This window comes from Papilio xuthus, unplaced genomic scaffold (assembly GCF_000836235.2).
Source record: "Papilio xuthus unplaced genomic scaffold, Pxut_1.1 DF825946.1, whole genome shotgun sequence".
Taxonomy (NCBI): domain Eukaryota; kingdom Metazoa; phylum Arthropoda; class Insecta; order Lepidoptera; family Papilionidae; genus Papilio; species Papilio xuthus.
The window spans coordinates 10,903,681-10,927,222 of NW_013532703.1; the positions used below are offsets into that span (position 1 = coordinate 10,903,681).

The window sequence follows — 23,542 nt, forward strand, 5'->3', positions numbered from 1 at the left end:
TAGTGATTCAGTTTCTCGTAACTAAGAAGACTCGTTAACTTAGAAGTTGAAAAATTTTAGACTGTTCCATTAAAATATACTATGTTATCGAATGTATACAATAATACAATATAATAAATATAAAATTATTATCATTTCATGTTTTAATATCGGGTTAAAATACAAGAGATCATACATATTTTTCTCATTATTTCGAAACTAAAATATTCTATTGTACGAAATATCCATGTTGTTATTAAACAAAATTGTTAAAGTCATCTTTTGTTATCGTATTTAAAATGAAAACATTGTCAGTGTCTTTTCATCAAGCACAATAGATATAAGCGTTCAACAGCACGTGAAATTGAGATAAAAAAGGAAACAGAAAATCGCAGGGAGCGGCGTGGCATAGGCCAACTTGGTTCGCGAGCTACAATACACTTTACATAAAAAAACATTGTGTTGAACGACAACGGGGCATCAACTTTCCCAGCGAAGACATAAGCGAAATTGAATTACACATATTGAAAAAGAAATGTGTAGCTTCTTGGTAGGCGTGGTTTGGTCGAAGACTCCTCCTACGGCGTGCAGCGCGTCGCCGCGAGGCCGCGCGGCCGCGTGTCGCCGCTGCTGTCGCCGTTCGGAGTCTCCGCTCACAGTCGCGCGCCGACCGCCGCCAACCCGCCGCCGACCCGTGCGACGGATCGCTTTACACAACTTTATTAAACGCGAGCTTAGTTGCCGTTTATCTCCGAACGCGAATACACCCACAACTTTTGAATGTTTGACTTTGGGAACCTTAATATAACTTTGCTTGATAAACTCTGAAAGTGAAATGAGGAAAATGTTGCTTTAGAACAAATACGCCGCTAATCAAAACCCGGCAATGTTTTAAGTGCAAAACTTATTGTGTGCTTTGTGAAGAAGATGTAAAAGATCAAACACACGTATGATAAACAAAAACTTTATAATGGATTCACGTCGTTATCAGGTATTTTATAGAAGCTTGTTTTAATGGGCATACGAACAACACACTTTTTAATAAATAAGAAAATAAATTTTTAACTTTTAAAGTTACAAAAAAGATGATTTTTTACAAAAGAGAACAAATACAAAAACATTGTTTAAAACGATTCAAACTGGAAGAACATGCCTTTGGTTATCGTTCTTTATTCGTTACTATTATTTATAACCTTATGTATAACATTAGATATGTTTAGATTGATTGAACCTTTAGCTTTAGAGTAACGCTTTTACATTACATTTGTTTAGTGGTTTAGAAACGCATAGCAAATATGTTAATTATCTTAATTTTTTATTGACTAACATAGTAGTATCTATAATACTTAATTAAAATCCAGATGTATAAACTAAAGCCATGTAATAGCACTCTATCTTATTCATATAAATGTATAAAAGAAAAAAAAACTATATATCAGGAAAATAAATTCGAACATGAGCCAGTGTATTGACTCAACACTATCCTTACTAAAATGTCGACGTTCATGTCCCCTCACTATTCATTCTGACACTGGACTTTGTAACGAAAACACATCATTCGCGACAAATGATTCTAAATAATACTGTCCAAAAATAAGTCATATCTTATGGAGCGAAAGACAATAACTTGTTCTAAGTTGAAGCCGGACATTACCGATGGAAGCTAGAAGCCATAAATTAATTAAATGTTTAATAATTCAAGGGTAATAGAGATACATTTTAAGAAACATTTTATCCCGTTTACGCGAGACCTTTCAATCTAAAGGATCATTTAATCTCATATTTCAGCGATCGCCTTCACCGTATTCGGTTTGCGAAGAAACTAATATTACTCAATGAAGGTTAGAGTTGATTTATCTGAGCACCTAGTGTTTCGATTGAATAAACTTTCAAACAGAATTTACAGTTTTTAAAGCATTTTATTTGGTATTCCCTAATCATCAAAATTACTTCTAAAAATACACCGAAACTAGTGAGGTGTCAAGTGTTTTCGGCCCCTTAACATCGAACAGAATAAAAATTATATACGTCGAGGGCAATTAAAAAGATCCAAAAAGACAGTTTTGCTTTACATTGCTAGTACAATATAATTGCGTTAGCGCATGTATTTTGATAAAATAAAATATTTTACCAATTTACTGTATTGAAATAAATGCGACACATTTGTAGAAACCGCACATTAAACTATTTTTTTTTTTGTAAATCACGTGTACCTTATTTAAATTAATAATTTGTCGTTGGTAAGGTAATAAAGAATGTCTGTACTCTACCATTTTATTTCTCAAGAACTACTATTTTAAGCAATTATTCACAATGAATGTCATATGAAATGTCGTTCTAAATACCTTGGTACTGAATGGTACACAGTAAAATAATCTGTAGCATTGAAATTGTTTGAAACGCGTTATTAAAATTAACAATCTATTTTTAAATCGTTGTACTTGTACGTTGTAAATTTAACATATTACATTTCTTGTAGTTTACATATTTACTTTTTAATACAATTAATTTACATATTAGTTTGAATAATACAAATTAATGAACCAATATTAAAAATTCATTTTTTAATCTCTTACATCTTATCTTACTAAAATCATAAACGAGGATGTGTGGATGGATGGATTGATGAATGTTAGAAGGTATATCAAGGATCGATGCATGGATCTACATGGAATTCGGTATAGATGTAGACTAAAGTCTGCCAGAACACATAGGCTGCTTAACAATTATGATTTTTAATTTCACGCAGACGAAGTTGTTGCCAACAGCTAGTAGCTAATAAATAATTAAAAACTTTTCCTTTTTAAATAACAAAAAGGTATCTACTAATCTAGACTTTCTGTGATTAGAATACAAGTAACTCAATTTTTTTATTTTCTTTTAATATAATATATTTATACTTAATTCATATAACAGTAAAAAATAAAAAAAAAAACATTGAAATGTATAACTTAATTCCAATGATAAAGGATCTTAATCAGGTAAAAAGTAATTTATGTTATTACAAAAATTGTAAAAACAGGGCTGAAAACGAAAATATTCCACCTATTTTTATAAAAGAGTACCTCTACGTGTTTGTCCGGATGTCACTTAAGTTTTCAAAATATTAATCTATATAAAACACTCTCCATAAAGGAGTCAATAGACTTTTTTTAAGCTGTTCATTAACTTAAAAGCTTCTTGAAAGCCTAACAAGACGCTTCGTCAGTTTTATATAAAATGAAGACCAGCATAATTTAATATTCAATTCATTTTCTGTATGAATTTCTGTCTGATCCAAGTACAAAGGTATATAAAGATTAGTAATTTTAAGACTCGCTTAAATGTAAAAAATTACATTACTCTTCCCATATCAAGTAATTTTTAGTATTACTTTTATTTTGCCGAAAAATGTATGTTATAAGCATCTTTAGAAATTGAAATTATAAATATAAAATTGGATATTGCGACTGATAAGTAATAAAGATAACCTCAATCTTTAAGAGCCTCCATACACGGACTGCTTCAAGCAGATATACTTACAAGCGGTCGGCAAAATCCCGTTAAAATATTTCTACGTCTGCTCACGAAGACAACATACTAATACGTGCGATGTTATCCTAAAATGAAAAGATATTTTCTTAATTTCCTTATCTTCGTTAAAACGTTTCACGCGTCCCTAACGGCCATTACGTCCCGCTCCGTGACACCAGGATGTAATAAGAATCAATTACACCTTACGCGGCGATAAAGGTAATTTTTATTCGGCCACCCTCTTATCTTAATAGTGTGAGAAATACAGTTAAGTGGATTTGTAGGCACGAGTGAGGCGATGTTTCCTGAACGCTGAGTTATTTAAAGTCGGATCTCGCTGATATCTAGCAGGGCATCCATTACCTCCAACAACGGGGTTGCTGCGTATAAATTATGAGTAGGAATATTTATTATTTGATTTATATCTGCATGTAAATTGTAGATACTTAAATACTTAATGCAATTTCATAATTAAAATAGATCTTGAATCTTAAAGATATTTTATGATTTTGTAAATTTTTTGAAAATCATTTTGGTATAAAATTTAAAATGACATCTTTACTTTCTCAATGATCTTCAGAAGTTTCAGCAATGACATTTTATTTTTTACTGTCTTAAAAACTCCGGGCTATTATCTGTATTCAGACGCTATCACTACATTCTTTCACAAAACATGTAACAATTCATTTAAACTCTATGTCTATTCTTAACTTAGTCGCTATTTAAAAAAACATTTGTACCACACGTAACAAACAAACAGTAAGAATAAAACGTATTTGTAAACAAACACAAATACATTGAATAAAACACGACAACACACTACATGCAGCCAGAATAAAATTGCAAAGTCAATGTTCGTCGAAAATCAATAACTGGCCAATATGTGCCTATCATTTTGACATCTAGAATTTCGTACGCGGCTTATGTGAGCGGTGTTAGGTTATACCCGAAATTCGGAACGTGTTTGAGGGCAGGCGTTTTTGTGCGACACGCTACACCGTCCATTCATTAGGCCCACCACTGTCCACGTCAGCATTAATTACAGCCTGCTCTGACGAATGTTACCTATGCAAAGACATAATATACATAACTGCAGGTCACGGTTTCATTCAAATTTTAAAAAAAAACGTTGGTTTTTTTAAGACTTTTCGATTATAATCGCTTGTAAACTGCATACTTCGTTCTTTTTTCTCGTTCGCGCGGTATCTTGTATCACGATATACTGTATTCTGACTCCTCCTTGCAGTTTCACTTTTGATTGTTATCTTCTAACTAATTACTAGGCTATGATATAAAATTACAATAGCTACGAAGCCATCTCCTACAGTACTATAATCTGGAACTTAAACAAATAGAACATATCTAGTAGGTAGTTCAATGCTTAAGCTTCAATAGTACTTGTTTACCATAGAGATGTTATTTTTTGTTTTTTAGTGAATATGTAGAGAGGGATATACGCCAATATTCCAGGCGTACGTACTAATCAGTTTATTGCAACGTGGAATCAGGGATAACGGCCACAGTCAGCCGCGTCCTGATTACTCTGGTTTATAATTGCCGCTCTTACAAATGAGTGGGAAACGGCCGCGACTCGATAGCGAAATATTTTGAGCTGATCATTCATTAATTTGCGGACATTGTGTTAATGCAACATTTGTCTAATTGAGATGCGGTCTCGTGTTTTGTCATCGATTTTATCAGTAATTTGACAATTTGTATATTTTATGTGTACCAATTTATGCGATTGAAAGATAACATTTATGTTGTTTATTTATTTTTAAAAATATCATGTAATAAAATTTCAATCGAATCTTTTGAAATCTAAATTCCATACCTTTTGGATTTCTATCCTATAAATTCAAACTTAAAAAAAAAGGTTTGCACCATCGAACATACAGAACATACATCAAAACAGAAACGGTTAGAGGATTTTGTTTGAAAAGTTTAGGTGAATATTATTATAGAAAGCTTGACCCCCTTGAGGCTTTTAATGAAGTTAAAAAATTAAAAAATTTGCTATTTGTATATTAAATACAATAACCAAGATCGCTTTGTTAATATCTATATCTATCTATAATGTTATAATTTTGGGAGGATTGTTTTAGCATCTTAGTTGCTATGAAAGTTAAACCTCGAACATCGTAGTTATTCACATTCAATTCTACCGGCAATACGTAATCAATGATAAAAACATGCATAGTATATGAATTTAAATGCATATATGAATTAAGAAAATGTTTGCTGATTTTAATTTCAACTGGTTTATATACAGCTTATACAAACTCTACTTTGAGATTTCCCAACACAAAATACCTTGCAAACGTTTGAAATATAAAACGCTCGGAGATGTGAAAGACGGAATCTTTCTTTACCACACAATAACGCTCAAGCGTAGGTGGAAATGTTTCTAGTCGCGGTGGATTTAACTAGAAAGTATGTCACTTCTGATGGGAAATAATGACGCATTAAAAAAACTAAGCAGTTACACTTTTCCTAATTATTAAGATTTGATTGTTTGCATGTATTGAGTACGCACTGAGAATACTGAACCGATTTGGCAAATCTTTCACTATTGCGTAGCAACACTATCCCCGGGTGATACAGGCTATATTTAGTACTAGATTTTTTAATTCCGCACCGACGAAATCGCGGGCAACGAAACAAACAAGGCTCATTTCACACGAAATATTTACGTGAGAATAATAAAAAACGAATAAACCAGTGTATGTTATTATTTTTTTTTATTATCTTTCCTATATCTGCACAAGAATTTTATATAATGATACGTTATCAATACATTTCCTAGACATTGAATTTTTAGTACGAAACAATTCCTTAATATCCACTAAACGGCAATAAAAAGCCAGTCATGCGAAACAACCCTAAAAACTTTATTACTTCGGAACAATTCTCACTACTTGAAAATTTGATATAATTCACTTCGTCCCGTCGCATAACTTAAAACTAACTTATGAACGGGCACAATGAGGCTTTATACAATACGATAATGTAACCTGCACGCGGCCGGTTCCGGAAATGCATGATGTGTCGCTGGCATTAATTACAACATCCGTTGGCGATCGCGCCGTTATCGCGACTTCGCGGGTACTCGCGAGTCCGTCCCTGCGCGACCCTTTGTCATCCTTTTCATGTTTATTGTGACTTTTCATACGCTTTATTCAATGAAAATAACATACAATCCAATAATTTAATATAGTTACGATGTTAACACAGCTCTGCATTGTATACACTTTAAACAATTTGCTACGTAGCGATAAAACGGACTTTCCAGTAAATCTTTTTCCGTGCGCGAAATTTAATTCATATTTATTACCTTGAATTGTACAAAAGTTAAATGAAATAGTTTCTCTTATTGTGTTATTTTAACCTTTACAACAAATGCTGTCTTTAATTTCGAATAAATTTTTCTTATTTATTATTAAAAATGACCTTATAATACACAAATATATACATATAATAGATTAGATAGAATATGAGACATTGAAATATTTAACAAAAGAAATATACAGTTTCCTTTGAAACAAAGACCAATATTAATAATAGCATTGTTTATCTCACCCTAACAGTTCCGTAGGTATTCAAGTTTCTAAAGAATATCAAAATTTTCATCGAGTTCGTAATTCATATTATTCTTTGAATAAAATTAATAACCAACAATCACAAGGGAATATAAACCAAGTCCACAGTGTAAAATAAAAAATTCAGCATTCACGCTATTCAACAGAATTTATAAAGAACGGTATTACATTTTAACATTTATTGTATACATCCATCGGTTACTTTTTAATTTTGTTCAGAGCTATATCGTTAGCACATTGTCATTTTTGCATTGTTGTCACAAAATAATTTGCATCAAAGAGCTGGTACATTTTATTCAACCTAGGTATATGCTGTGAATGGCAAAAAATAAAAGCGATAATAACAATTGCAGAACGCTATAACGTTTTAGCTCCGACAATGAGCGCTGTATTCGAGGGTTTCGCATACGACCGCCGGCCGCGCGGCGCAGCAGTTGCGCAACGACTTGCTAATGGTTTAGAATAATTTGCTGTGCCGAGGCGAAAACATTCGGCCGCTCTAAACATTGCAATTGCACTTCTGCAGCTCCTAAACATGCAAATTGTACTCAATTGAAATTCTTCCAAGTTGAATCATATGAAATTTCCCTTTATACCTTTAGATATCATATTTTCTGGTACAAACGTGAAGAAGACTTTTTTTTTACTAAATAATTTTAAACCACGAATGAATTGTTTAACGTTTATTTGTACAGGTAAATATATATACAGTATTTTTCTGTGATGGTAGCTTATCTTATTGCAATCATCAAGGGATTCTACCTCGATACCCAAAATGGCATGGCCGACCTGACTTTTTATTATACTCGCAATAAGTTTAATGTAAATAAGATGTATTTTTAAACAAATATAGAGATAACTAAATTTCATTTTATGTTGAAAAATATTTTTTTAATTGTTGCCAATTATTCATTCTAAATTAAAAAATAAACAACGGTGTAACATTTCTAAATAATTTTTAGGTGAAAATAAGAAGAAATATATTAATATCTTTCTGGTCTCCGTCTTACGAATAAAACAAGCATTACGTTTCACTTTTGCCTAATGGAATGGATTTTTATAAGTTGGTTAGCTTCCCCTGCGCAGGCTGTAACGAAAAAATATTATCTCAAAGCACTCGTGGCGTAAACCTTGTTAGTTGTTACTCTATTATCATTGTATAGCGAAACCGGCAACACGATATGAAATTTTGTTAGCGTCAGCTTCTCTGCGTGTCCGTTCGTATTTTACACGAGTATAAAAAATGCGGATGATGTTTTGCGTGCGGTTTTGTGACAATGGAATTGTTACAATATTATTACAAACAATATAATATCTGCATTATTATTTATCAAAAAATGTTACATCATATTAGCTTTGAATTATTTATTCACCAGCGAATAATAGACGAACAAACTGCACTCGCTACTCTAAAAGTTAATAAAAAGAGTTTTGATACGTTGAGGTTGTAGGATAAATAATTTTTATAAGAAAGCACAAACAGTGAATTTGCGGAATTTTAATTTTATCAATGGGACGACCACAACGTCCATATTAGCATCGTCATTCGCCGCGGGCGACTCTTTGATATGAAATTCTTTTAGCGTAGACCGCACGTAGCCGCCGCTACGCCGCTACGCCGCGCCGCCCTACATTCACTCATATTTTAGATAACGTTCGACTGTTTCACTCGCGCACCGCAGTCGGAATGTGAATAAAAATAGGAATATTTTAGCGTTACCCGACGTCGTGCGATGCTTCCGCAATGTTTATATTTCTTATATTATCTTTACAATGCAGTACGTACGCACTTATCAACATGTGAGAGAGGCTATTTGTATGTTAAGTAAAGCTAAGATGTAGTAAATATTTACAGAGACAGCTACGATTTCATTTTATTATTGTCATACGTATATATTTACGTCTCTACTACACTATAAATTCATATATAAATAGAAAAGATTGAGTGCTATACAAAACCTCTCAGAAAAAGTTGGCTCAAGCATTTTTTGGAAATAGTACTTATAATAAATTATGTAAAAATACAACAATTGGAATTAAAAATATTTTAAAATATATTAAAGTCTTTGGTTATTACCTTTAATTTAATGTCACAATTTATTTACAGATGTCAGAGAGCAATGAATCGCTATGAAATAGATAAAAGAGTACAAAGAATATTGAATATGTCATCGTGGAGAAGTACATGGAAGAGTGGCGGTAGTCGGAAGCCGCGTGTGCTGGCGCGTTGAGATGGCGGGCACGCAGTCGCGGGGCGGGGGGCCTCTCGCTCGCCTCCTAGTGTTGGCGGTGCTGCACGTCAATTTTATTGGTGAGTCAACAAACAACATGACATTCTGTTTGTCGAGTCAAAATATTTATTTAAAAAATTTTAAAGAGTAGTCATGAATAGTCTTACTCAAGATTCAAGCACTTACAAGAGATAGACATGAATTTTGCTACATGCATTTTATATTATTAAGATTCTATTTATAAAAAGATTGAGTCCCTATCTACCTACATTTTTAATCTTCGATTCCCTTCTTTGTCTGACAATAGAATTAACTCTGACAACAGTAGAAATATTGCGGTTGCTTCTTCTAATAAATATGTACTATCCATTGCAATGATGATTTAAATAAGATATTTTAATTATATGCAAAAAATAATTAAAATAATTTATTCTACACGTCACATAATTGAAGTGAAGCTTCTGTTTGGACAGGACAATGCGTGGGGGTATAAAACGCAGCAACGAGGATTGCCAAATAACATAGTGGCGTACATTTACGACATTCGCGCGGTTTGTGTCCGGGAGTTTTGCAGTCGCTCTCATTTAACAAAGTGCAAGCTTTCGCAACGTTTGCGTGAAATTTGCTACGCTGTGACAATACACAGGCTCGTTTATATCGTTATAAAAGCATTTCTACAAAATATCATTGCAAAACTGAGAGAAATTATCATTACTCAAGCTTTGAATGTTTAAATTGTTTTAGTTAAATGTTATACGGTTGAATGTGATAATATTGTGCTGTATAAAGGCTTAAATGACAACACACAAGCGTTACTTTAACGTTTTAAACATACCTTTAGGATTTTAAATTTATATGTAAATAAAAACTTTATGAAGCTTACATATTAGATGTTACTTCAAACCTCCCATAAGTTTTAAGCTCAAGCTAAATAATTATTTCACATTTACTTTAACAAGCTGTCGCCCGCGATTCCGTCTGCTTGGAATTTAAAAAAAAAACTTATTAGTATCCTATGTGTTGTTCCAACCTATTTCAGTGTGATCCATACAGCCGTGCTTCAAACATTCGCATTTATAATATTAGTAAGAAGTAAGATTTAAGATACAACTAACATATTTAGGGACCAAACTAATTTTCATAATTAAAGACATGCGAGTGCGCAATAAGCGAAGAGACATTTTGTAAATGGATTTTTTTAGTCACTTTAAAAGCAATACATTCGACGATGGTAAAATGTAAAAGCTTCATAAAGTACCGTGGATAAACCCTTTCAGAAATCAAAGCGCCGCTACCTGTACAGAAAACTCATTGAAAAACACTCCGTAGGTTAAAAATCGAAACGTTTCACGAAATACGAACGCTCTTCATAGTATTGAAATAGTATATACTAGGATAATGCATAAATGTATATATTTGATACTATAACGTGCCGATTTAAATATTTAAAAATCGTACTTAGAGATCTTATAGATTTTTTTGGCGCCTACGATTTAATATTAATTCACCTATTTAGCTATTATAAAACTTCTAAGCCATACATTGCTAGAAAGAAAAAAGAAATCAAATCTCATGTCATAACTTTTTTTACATTATTAAATCAATTTTTCAGTGTTTTCGAGTACATTGTAAAATGAGAAAGTGATTACGTAAACATACATTGAAGTTTACTTAGTTTGAATAAAAAAAATATCCGTTAGAACCTGTGTCAGGCTGGTTTTTTTCTTTTTATAAATATTACGATTAAGTTGTACTTATTCCAAGTAATATATTATACATATATTGACGAACCGTAAGATAAATTAATAGCTGCTTTAGTGTAAAAAATCTAAGTCAAACGTTAATGGATTTCTTGCGTAGCTGCTAAGTTCTACGTAAGAAAAGCTTAGTAATAGTGTTAACGTGACAAAGGAATTACAAAGTCACTGATGAATGTAATTGAAATACGGGCGACGTTTAGTAAATGTTCGTCATCGCCTATGATTTGTGTCGTATGTAAATTAATCTCATCGCGTTCAAATTTTCAGTTGCCACCATATCTCGTGTCGTTTCATTGTGCCTGCCCTGAAACCATTAGCGAAAATGTCACAGCGCTGGCATTGTGAACGCGCCCGCGGCCGGCCCGCACAATGATGCGGCCGTGCGACCCCGCTCCGCCCCGCGCAACCCCGCTCGACCCCGCCAGCACGCCTGCCTTTACCTTTACGCTACGATTCACATTTATGTCCCCGTTATAAATGACAACGACAAATTTTAACGAACCTTTTATCTACTTATCAATTGAAATATACATTTAAAAAAAAAACATACAAAAGCAAAATTTGTAACATTTTCTGATGGAATTCATCCACTCTTTTTTGATTTTGCTTCGCGAGCTACATTTGTAGAATTCTTCGCATACGACTTAACAAATCTCAAGCGTCCGCACGCAATGATTCTCATCACGTTGCGAACGAGTGGCCGACAAAGGAAAAAGGGCTTGCATACCTTATTACCACCTTTTTACAAATCCCTACTTATTTGAAATACGACACGCTCGCACAATTTAAAATGACAGCTAAGTGTATCCTTACGTGACTGAAATATTAAATTAAAATTTAAATAACCAGAAAAAATCCTATGTATACATAAAAATAAATCAAAATTATCATTTTCTTCCTAAGTAATTTGGTCTTCATTTTCTGCCTAATTTTTTGTGTCAAGTTGTCAATGAGCTTTACTTAGCAATTAATCAGAAAGTCAATGAGCCGTTTTGTTTGGCCACATCTAATGAAGAAGGCATCCCTTGCGACTTAGCTAAATAACAACCACTAACTACCCCATAATACATACGGCAGCCTTAGTTACTTTAGGGAATCATGAAATAAATATTTTTACGATAGAAAAAAATACCACAGCAGTAAAAGGTTCAACGAACTTATAACTGGTCCTTTGTAAGAAACAAAGAGGGCGGAAAACTCAAAGAACAGTATTTATTACTGTTATCTTATTTGCATGCAATTCAGTGAATTGTTGCCTTCACTCTACGCCATAAGTCGCATTGCGTTTCAACTGGTTTATAGAATATTTACTCATAAACATGCAGATTGCGGACGGGACGCGATTTTATGTTAAAATGGAAAAAAGGGGAGCTATTTTATTTATTGCCCTCTTCACTCGGTAGTGCCGGAGTGAGAGATTGCCCTCGGTGCATATCTGAATCAGGCATCAAGCCTATGAAAGCATCCGTCCAAATTTACGTATGAAGCAAATGAAAAACTTCTTGGCACGTCTACGATATTAAATAATTTTTCTCTTTTTGCATTTCGTCGAACATTATTTTTATCAAACCAAATTTTTAAGATACTGCAAACATATTTACGCATGTAATAAAAGTACATATGTAATTACTCGTATATATAGGTGACAGTAAATACCTAATATAATATATTTTTGTGGCTAATAATATTCTTTGAACAATTATCTCAACAAATTTAATTAATGAATTTTATAATATTATTTATAAAGTACTATCAAATTAGATAATATTTTGCATCTTAAGAAGGGATACACTTGGCTGTTGAGCTAATATTGCCCAATCACGTTATACAAATTCGTTCCTGTTATTTTTTCCTGTGATAACCAATCTCCAAACTATTACAATTATTGAAGCAAATAGAATAGGCCCATTGTATTTTCCTGTTCGTGATTTATTCCAAAAACAAAGGATATAAGCCAGATCCTTTATAAGGGAGGATAAGTAACGATTTTATTTTATTGAAATTGTCATTCTTTTATATTTTACTGTTTTGTAAACAAAAACTTCATGACAACATTTTGGGTCAAAACACAAGTCAGTGGGAATAAGAAAATTTATAATTTAGTTGTAACAATAACTGCTTAAAACTTAAATCACTAAACTTTCAATACTTTACGTTAGTAACAAATGTAAAAGCTTTTAAAATTTTCAAGCTCGATAACTTCTTCGCGAACTTTCCGGGCAAAGCCTAGAAGTTACACAAATAATCTGAGAAATAGTTTTGCGCCTCGACGCCTCATAACAACATATTTTGCGTCAGTCTGTTGCGTTTAACGCTGTGTTTCTCTTTCAAGTTGCCAAGTAGTCTCTTTTAGATCTTTCTTGAGCCAACAAAGACTCAGACAAGACAGCTTGATTACACTAACATTATTGTAACAGTAAAATTCTCGCAGTGAAAGAGAGTTTTCATATTTTTCTTTTAATTTATTATTTGTAAATTACAATTCAAGACAAAATGTAAGATGAAGACAGTAAATAATACCATGGACCCGTGAGTTGCTGTGTTAAATTAAATCTTTTGATGAAAGTTAGCAGTTAACCAAAGTTACGGGCAAAAAGGCATTGCTCGATTCGCGCCTTTGTGATTAATAAAGACAACTTCAAGACAATTCAACGAGCTTGGATAAAACATATTAATCCTAATATGTAACTTTGAAACGTAACGAGCCTCTTGTGAATCATGAAGTATAAGATTACAAACTAACAACAGATAATATGATCTCAGTATACAATTTATCTTATTAACGAAAAAGGTTCTTATAATCTTTAAGATATTCGTATTAAGGTAGTCGGAGAGCTAACTCTAACTGTACTCTTATTCTATTTGTGAAAACAGATGACAAAACATTTTGTATGTTGTTATCGATGAGAAAGTTTATAAATCATACTGTACAGTCAGCACCACAAATATTATGATAATATTTTTTGCATTTTCATGTACAAAACTTTAGAAACTTGTGAAGACTTTTTATTTAAAAACATGTACACATGTATCCGTCCTTATACTACCGACCATAAATATATGTTATTGATAGATATGTGCATACATATTTATAAAACAAATGGCCTTTACCTTTACTTCAGTTTTGATCGTTTTTAAATATGTACTATATTAATGTAGCTGACTGTACATTCCCTAGACATCATCCTGCGGCGCGCGACGAACAAGACTTAGGTAATTAAAAACGTGACCGTCGTCACTTGTCGCCCTAATGTCCATAAGGGTTTTATCTACCCCGTACCATTCACTCCAATGATATTTGTTTATGAGAAACAAACTTTTATGTTCGATCTCGAATTTCGGACATTTTAGGCGTATAATATTTTTATTAGCCCTATTAAGTTTACAACGTTAATAAAGTGCGAAATGTGACAAGATTATTTACGTGGCATAAATTGTTACGGTCGGTTGCGATGCCTATCGGAATACGGAATCAGAGAAACTACTTGGTTTTAATAGCGATATAAAAAATAAATGTGAGAATAATTCATTGCGACCAAACGCGGACTACTTTAAGCAATTGACGTTGGGTGATCCGCAAATTCCACCCAAATTCGTTCGCAATACACGATGCGGAGCTTTAAGTCGAGTCAAAAACGCCCTTTGTAGCCCACTTGAAGCTGTTTATGCTTACTGTCTGAAACAGGCCGTGTATGGCCTCTCTAGCAATAAAATAAAATGATAAAACGATTAAAAGAATATTTATTTTATTTAAAAAATAAGTTTTCCATTTAAATAGATTTTTAATATCATGAAAGAATGTTCTAAAAGCCGTATAGGTAAATAATACAAGAGTGCCTTACGTCAGTGGCAAAAGCTCTCGAGAATATTTATTTAAGCTTTGTCTAAGTTGCCGACGCTATTTTACGCATCAAACTTTCCGTTGACGAAATTTATTCATGACGTGATCCCTTGTAAATACATTTGGGAGTTTATTGTCGTAATGAATTTGATATGGCTTATGAAAATAGGCTTATCTCGACTTACTTGTAGCGTTTCCTTACTTCGCTTCTAAGATCTTTAATAAAAAATAACTTTAAACTGTTTCCAATTTAATACCGCACTCGGGGTCTGATCATTTAAATAGTCGCTTAGTGGAGACCGAATGACTTTAATTAACTTTAAGTGAATGACATTAACAGGTGGCAGACAGTATCTATGTGATAATTTTAACTAAATTAAAATATTTTAAATAAAGATTTTATCAACTTAATTGTAACGTCATAATTATTAAGTAAACTATTTGACCTGATATCTTCTTATATATGCAGATTAAATATTTTTCGTCCCCGCCTATGTCAGGCACGTCGTAACCAAATTGAAAATTCCAAAGTCATTTTTATAAAACGGTCGCTTAACATTTATTAGTACAAAAAATTTAATAAATTTGTTAATAAATGATCATAAATTTGCTGTTTATTTTTAATATACTCTTAAAAAAATGTTATCATTTTTGAATTTCGAACTATAAAAATTCATCTAAAACACATCGTGTTTTTATCAAAGTTTTCTTAACTTTAAATTGATCTAAAGTTTTAAGACATGTTTAGCAACTGTTAATATAACAAATGTGGACTACTTATAAATAATAAAATTTCACTCTCAGTTAGATTTATAATATTGTATATATTATATATTAAACGACAAAATGTAGTGAATTATGTAAGAAAATCTAGAAAGAAGTTTAAACGGCAATGCGCTAGAAGTGCTAATCGATATAGAATAAATGTTGTTGAAGTGTGCCTTTGTGCCAATAGTTTACTGCACAACTAGTAGCGGCGTAACTAAAGCTCTGTAATAGATGTAATATCATAATATCATACACACAACTCACGCCTATTACCTAGAGGGGTAGGCAGAGACAAAGGATCTCTATTTGGCGTGCCCAAATGAACCTCTGTGGATTACGTAATAACATAATTAAAAATAAAAAAGACTGTAGTTATTATTGTATTCAATATAATACACTAGCTGACTTAATAAGGATAATACACTAGAAAACATCATGAAAATAATTTAATTGTGTTATTAAAAATAATATTAAACGAATTAAAAAAATAAAATAATTAAAAATCTTAATTATTGTTAATTGTTAGCAAAATTGTATGAAACATAAATAAAGACATTGCATACGACATTCTAACAATATTTTAGAACAGAATTATATCAAGTAAACCGTTTAACGATTTTTTAATATGTGTAAAAAGATTTATTCACGAGGCACATGTCCTATCAAAATATCTCGAGCCACACGTTATGTAGGCACATTCTTCTCCTAAATTGAAATTCTCGAACGCTCTGCCTCCACCAGCGGGATGGGGTCACAACTCAAAAGACAAATAGAATGTTCGATTAATGGCATCTTTTATTATAATTTTTATTCCTTCAAACTTCAAAACATTTTTAAAATTAAGAAGATTATTTTTGTTAATTTATGATTCAAAAATATCTTAATCGACTTTCTTCCAATTAATACTTCTTTGAACTATCGAAACTGACATGAAAGCGTCATATAACCATTTATCCTGAAGTTTTAAAAAACTGTAGGACAACTTATTATTATCTATTGTAACTAGAAAATAAGAAATAAAACGAACAAATTTAAATTTATGTATAAATATTTTCATATTGACACCAAAAATTCATAAACTAAAGACTTGCTTCTTAAATAGTTCCATTTACTATTACAAATAACGTTAAATTCGTACAAATATAAAAACATAAAATACAAACATTGAACTGGAAATAAAGTAAAATCTATTCACTGAAGTTGGAATCGATAGCAGTATCAAAACGCGCTCGTGATATAGTTCAAAGGCCGTCCGGCGACCGCCTCAAAGGATGTGTTCATACGAAACAAGCCGTGTGGGGCTCACTCAGATCATGGTACAAGCTCGCGTCTATACCGTACTCATAAAGGATATCATCTGTTTGTACCAGTGTGTCTGCAACAATATCAATGCTTCTTTTTACTAGGAAATAAGATCATATTGTTAGATTTTCTTTAAAGATATTTCTATTGTTCTTATCTTACTAATATTATAAATGCGAATGTTTGGATGATTGGATGTTTGTTAGAAGGTATCTCCAGAATGGCTGCATGGATCTAGATGAAATTTGATATAAATGTAGAACGCTGTCTGGCAGAACACATAAGCTACAAGCTTTTTTTTAATCCAACAAGACGAAGTCGCTTGAAAAAGCTAGTTTGTTGTATTATAATAAGAAGATTTTATTAGAAAATAGTATGTATTCCTGAAGATAATTTAAAGTATGATATTAATTAAAAACTCTGTTTTAAAAAAAATCAACACATTTCTTGTGAGTAAGGTAACCAAAATAAATAATTATAAAAGGTCATAAATAATGTAGAAGCAAAGTTCTAGTACTATTTTCGATGTTTTACATAAAACGATAACAATATATCGCGCACCCCTTCAAACGCACTCTTGTCGCATCACATTAACATTTATAATCCCCCTGTAGTTTTGAATCACAATTGCTTTATCTCATTACAATAATATTCATCTAAAACAATAAAGCGAGAATAAATAGTACAGGTTATTACGTGTTTTAATTTTTTTTATTGTATGATAGCTGTGGCCCGCAACTTCGTCTCCGCAATGTTTACAACGTAGTTCCAATTACTAGTACTTTTAGTAATTATAATATGATTATTTAGCTTAGACATGTATTGTATTTCCGCTCATTAAATGTATATTTATTTAATTTGCCGCGGCTGAGGGCAGACGATAAGCAGCGGGGCGTGCGCGCCTCAGACTTCGCAGACTGAATAACAATACATACGGTACCCTAAAATGCCGCTTTTCCTTTCTTACAATTATTTAAATAAACCAACATAATCATATAATGTGGATCCGAACGGCAACATTTTATAGCACGTAGCAACTCGACTTCGACTTTCAGTTGCGCTTTTCTTTCTAATAATAAAACTACACGTAAAATACTTGGATAAATAAGAAACAATAACTTTAAGCTAAATAAATCCATATTTTAATAACTTTGAAATTTAGCATTGATGTCGAACGGTCTGAAAGAAGAAATAGGCTAATCATTTTTTTTTATTTTCGCACGGCCGGAGTCGCGTGGCTCAGCTAGTATTACAAATTATGATCGCAACTTTGATCCTAACCCACAATATCGTGATATTAGGTACACGTTTTAAAGTTATTTCAATTTCTTATTCCACTGAACTACAAGTAATGTAACTTAGTGTACAACATGTTGTATAAGTTGAGCTATGTCAGGAGGGAAGCGTAAAGTGCTCCGATAACCGGCCAAACCACCGCCTATCGCTTTTTGATAGCATCACTTTGGCCAACTCGCCATCTGGCGGCCATTAGGTCGGCCCGGGGATATTGAAAAACTCAGGCCGCAAGACAGACCGCAACACCCACACATGTGCTACTTACAGAAACTTATATATATATTAAATTCATATAATAAAACTCACTACTTATAAGGTCACCTTGTTCTACAGAATGTAATGAACTCAAACTCCTAACAAATTTTAATACCGTTGTTTACCAGCGTAAAGTTTTCTATTCACCAAATAAGACGTAAGATGTCGAAGAGAAAAATTACTGTGATGCATCTTGATATGGGGGTATGATAGTGCCCCTACCGAGGTTAACACGGCGAAACAATTACTTTTTTGGATACTTTTTTACATCTTTATTTGTAAAATATAAGATAGCATTCAGCGCCTCAAATTAGTCTAATTGATATCCATAATTGATGTAGATTACGCTACATTGATTAGTGACAGTTGCAGACGCTCTAGTAATTATATCTAGGCATCATGACACATTTGCTTGATCGGAAAATCTCTGATATTAAAATCTTATTTGACATGAATACGAGTACTTGGAATTATAATTTCTAGTATTGGTCAAAACTTGACTTGAATCTTGATAGGTTTTTTTTTAATTTATTTGATCCATGTATTATAAGTTAAAGACTTATTACTAAGAAATGATCCGACTATGATGAGTTTTTTCTTAAACTTTCGGCTCGGACATAGAGATAATTTTAAAGTACTGAGAGATTTTTTTAAAGCACTGATAATCACATAAACAAAGAAATAATAAGATTGAACGTAGATCTATCTACAAAAGTAGAGGAAGACTAAAGAAATTATGGATGGATTGTGTGAAAGAGGCTAAAGGATGTGAAATCAGATATGACGGCTGAAAGAGGTTTATGGAGGTTATATTCTGTGCCAATACTCCGTATGGATGTCATATTGTTTAGTTTGCTGTATCTATGCCATTGTAATGTTTCATCACATGTTCATAAACAAAACACTTACAAAAAGGTTTTTAGCAGCGTGCTAATGTTTTTTTTCAGCCAGTGATAATTGTAATTCGTTTTATCTGTGAACTTGCCGACTTCTTTTATTTATCTAGGAAAGGTAATTCATTTACCCGTGAGAATAGTTTCAACACGTGCCCGCGTCTAGACGAATTGACTGTAATGGACTTTGTACCCGCACGGATGGGGTCCACTGTTTTTTGTGTTTGCCCACCGAGGCTAACGTTTATTTTGTTCTCGGCTTTTGGTTAATTTAACATTGTGTAATTTGTTGGATACTTTTAACAAAACATCAATGAATACAAACACTATTTTTTGTAAGATCAGTGCAATCTTACAAAAAGTAAGATTCGCTTAACTTAATTCTAGGGACTACTTTCAGGAAGCGGGCTATTCAAGATAACTGAATCGTGAGTAATGTAATTCTCTGCTAACTTTGCAATAAGTAAGGAAGTGTCAAGTTCAATCAAAAGTAGCAGCAACGGAACGTAGTCCGTAGCAGTTGCAAAGCTTTTTTGCATTTATTGTATAAAAGTTCTTATTCCGATTTGCGTATTTTATTTAATATGTTTTATTATATCAATTAATTAAAAGAATGGTGAATTAAAAATAAACGTAATATGGCGTTACATTTTATTTAACACATTTAAATAGGGTTTTAGTCTATAGCAAAGCATATAAGAAAATAATCTTTTGTTCCAAATACAACGTAACTAATTTCACAATATTTAAGCAAACTTGTCGCCGTCAAAAAATATAAGACGACCTCGACAATTAAGTCGCTCCAAATATTTAATGAACAGTGCTAGTTCCGTAGCGGAAATGACACTTAATCGGCTTAACTTTGCCTCAAAACTTCCTCAAGCCGTCGCCCCGCACCCGCGAGCCTGCTGCCCTCACCCCCGCTCCCTTCCCAGGCCCCACAACCGTGGGAGATACGCTGCATCAAAGAACTCAGAGAATGTGCAATTATGAGATTGTTTTAATTTAGAAACAACGTTGTTTGAAGAATTTCCTTACTTCGAGTGAGCTCTGCAATCCGAGCCAAATTTCTTGGTTTCATTCTACATAGTTTCTGTGTTATTACTTGACTTGCTGTTGCGATTCAAAGGAAATCACTTTATAAAAGTATGAAGGTAAAGAAAATTTAAAAGCAAATTTCTTTAAAAGTATTCATAAAAGAAATCAGGAAATTGTAAGTACATGGTATACTTTAAGTAAAAATTGGTACCGCGACTGTAATAAAAAGCTGGTAATTTATAGCTTTTTATAGCTATTCGGCAACCTATTAAGAAGTCAATTATTCAAATTTTAATTTGTAAAACCACTTGAAGAAGCAGTTAAAGAAAAATATCTTGAACTGTACTTAACGGAATTTAACAATAGAGGACAACAACGTCCAAGTCAGTTGTCCGAGTAAAGTTCGGAGGAACATTTAACTAGACGCAAACAAATCTACGAGTGTGACTCTCGTAGCCACAACTGCATTCGAAATCCGTCCCGTCTTCTTCAAACTTTGTGTTGGGACAACAAAATGTAAAACTACTTACGAACAAAATCACATCTGACATTTACTTCTAAGTCATATTAAATTACAAAGATATCAAGAAAATGTTTATAAGAATGACAATATTTTATACAGAGGGCACCTAAAATCTTAAAAGTTCGTCAGACCATTTTGAGAGAATCCCCCCTACCCTTCATCTCTAGGTAGTCATCATTCTATTACGAGTATCATGTAATGTGCAATAAATAGATAAACTGTAGCCGGTTGCTTAGTTTTAGAATTCATGTCGACATTTTACAGAATGTAAATTGAAAATTGTTTATTTTCTTATCTGTTACCAAGGATGTTGTCTCTACACTTATTGGTACCGGCGGCACCAAACAGCTTGTATTTATTTAAGCTCGCCGCCAGCTTATAGCGGAACTTCCGAGTGCCTTCGTATTCAATGTTTTAACTAGTTCAAATCTAAGTTATGCAAACACTTATAGTTCATTCAGATATCTGTGTTAAAACATTATATAACTACACAATTAGCAATATTTACCATACAAGAATTACCTTTTAAAAAAACATACATACGAATTGGGAACCTTGTCCTTATTGAAGTTGTTTAAAAATAAATTTTATTGACTTTTATTTATATATGTATGAAGTGATTTAACCTTAAAAGGTATAGTCTTAAAGAACTTGTTACAATACAAAAACGAATACGATATAATATCACAACTATGAAAATCACTCTCGATTGGAATCTAACGATTTCTTGATAGTAAGTCACACCAAAAAATTTAATATAAAATTATAATTTTCTTTTTGTTTTTATTCTTATTTTTATTTGTGGTAATAAGAGGAAAATCTAAGGTGGCCACCATTAAACCAAATTATAAACAGTAATAAATTTTGATAATATAGATATGCATCTAAAGGAGGGGAAAATGCTCTTTGTATTTGGTAAACCAAGCTACCAAACAATAGCCTACTGATAAGTCTAAGCCGGTTGCTTACTTTTAAAATTATTCATATTTTCCTTTTTGAATTTTAAATAACTGCTCGGTTTATAAACTGTCCATGCCATTGATTACAAACAACCGAACTTTAGAAGTTACACAAATTTGAATCACCATAAGGACCTACTAATCTTTTATCTTGTAAGGACTATGTTTTCAAACACCATCAATCTTGTTACCCGCGTCCTGTTCGTCCCATTGTAAATGCATTCGCATGTCTCCGATTCGCTTGTATCTAAATAATTCAATAGTACATGCGATCGCCATTCTATGAGCAAATAGATAGCCCTCACTTCCGACACATGTCTCCTCCGCAGACACAAGGAACTGGTCACGTAGAATATTGACGCCCCCAGCTATCCACTCTAACACTACAATACGTATTTTAACAACGAAATTCAATATTTTTGTAACGTTAAAAATTTCAAAATGTTATAGCAACGTTCTCTTAAATAAATAGCAAAGAATCCTGTTCGCTTTAGTACCTAATTAAGCTATTAAAAACGTATTATTAAATCCTTTGTTATATATTTGAACTTATCAAATTAAAGAAGAGTACAAGTTGTGTCGGAAACAACAATAAGATCTTTATTATATTTAAAATATTACTATTATTATCAATGCGAAAGTTTAGATGTATAGATAGATAGTTGAATGGCTGTGAGTTAAAAGATATCTCCAAAAGGGCTAAATGGATCACGCTACCATTTGACATGGATGTAGAATATATCTGGAAGAACACATACTTTGGGTATTAATTTTTTTTTTAATTCAGCATGGACGGAGCTGCGGGCAACAGCTAGTGTTATACAAAATATCCACTATTCCCAATTGATAATTTACTAGTGAGATTGCTTGTACTACTACAGAAGTCTTGGTTAGTTTAATGCGATACAATATTAATGCGATGATTGTTGAAGCTGATGTAATAGCGGAGCTTGCATTACTGCGTAATGAAATAACAATAAATTGGTAAATCAGCGATACGATGGTAACGCGATCGAGCTCATTCCGATTTAAATATAAAGCACTCATGTTAAATACTCAATTTACGTAATTGCAGTGATAACATCGATTAATATAGCCGTTTTTCGTATTATTATATTCTGATTATATTCCTCTTCAGTTAATTGGCATTGCGCGAGATCACAACGCTTATTTGAACTCGTATTTGCGCTTTTTTAACTACGGTATTCATGCAGCGCGAAAATGTAAACAAAAATGAGAACGTTTATTACTTTGCTTGTTCATTCGTTCATTTCTGACATTAGGTCTTTTACTTTTGGATAAAAATTCTAGACTCATTTGTCTAAACACTAGTGAACTCAATAACTAAAATCGTTTTCTTACTTTAAGAGTTCATGTAAAAAGTGTAGTGTACTAGATGTCGCCCGCACCTACGTCCGCGTAGAATTAAAAAGAAACAAAATATTAGAACTATATTAGTAGCATATGTGTTCTTCCAGAATATGTTCTACATCTGCCAAATTTCAGATAGACTCCTTTATATTAGCCGTTCTGGAGATATATTCTAACAAATATCCATCCATACATTTGTGACATTAGCAAGATA

General features: G+C 32.6%; 1 protein-coding gene across 1 annotated transcript in view; it reads left to right on the forward strand.

Moving 5' to 3' along the window:
- Positions 1–652: 652 nt before the first annotated feature.
- DIP-beta (Dpr-interacting protein beta) overlaps positions 653–23,542 on the forward strand; it is a 42,328-nt gene continuing 19,438 nt past the window's right edge. Inside the window, exons 1-2 of the mRNA XM_013320305.1 lie at positions 653–970; positions 9,199–9,402. Of these exons, the coding sequence (XP_013175759.1) occupies positions 9,324–9,402 (79 nt within the window). The 5' untranslated portion in view covers positions 653–970; positions 9,199–9,323. The remainder of the gene's footprint in view (positions 971–9,198; positions 9,403–23,542) is intronic.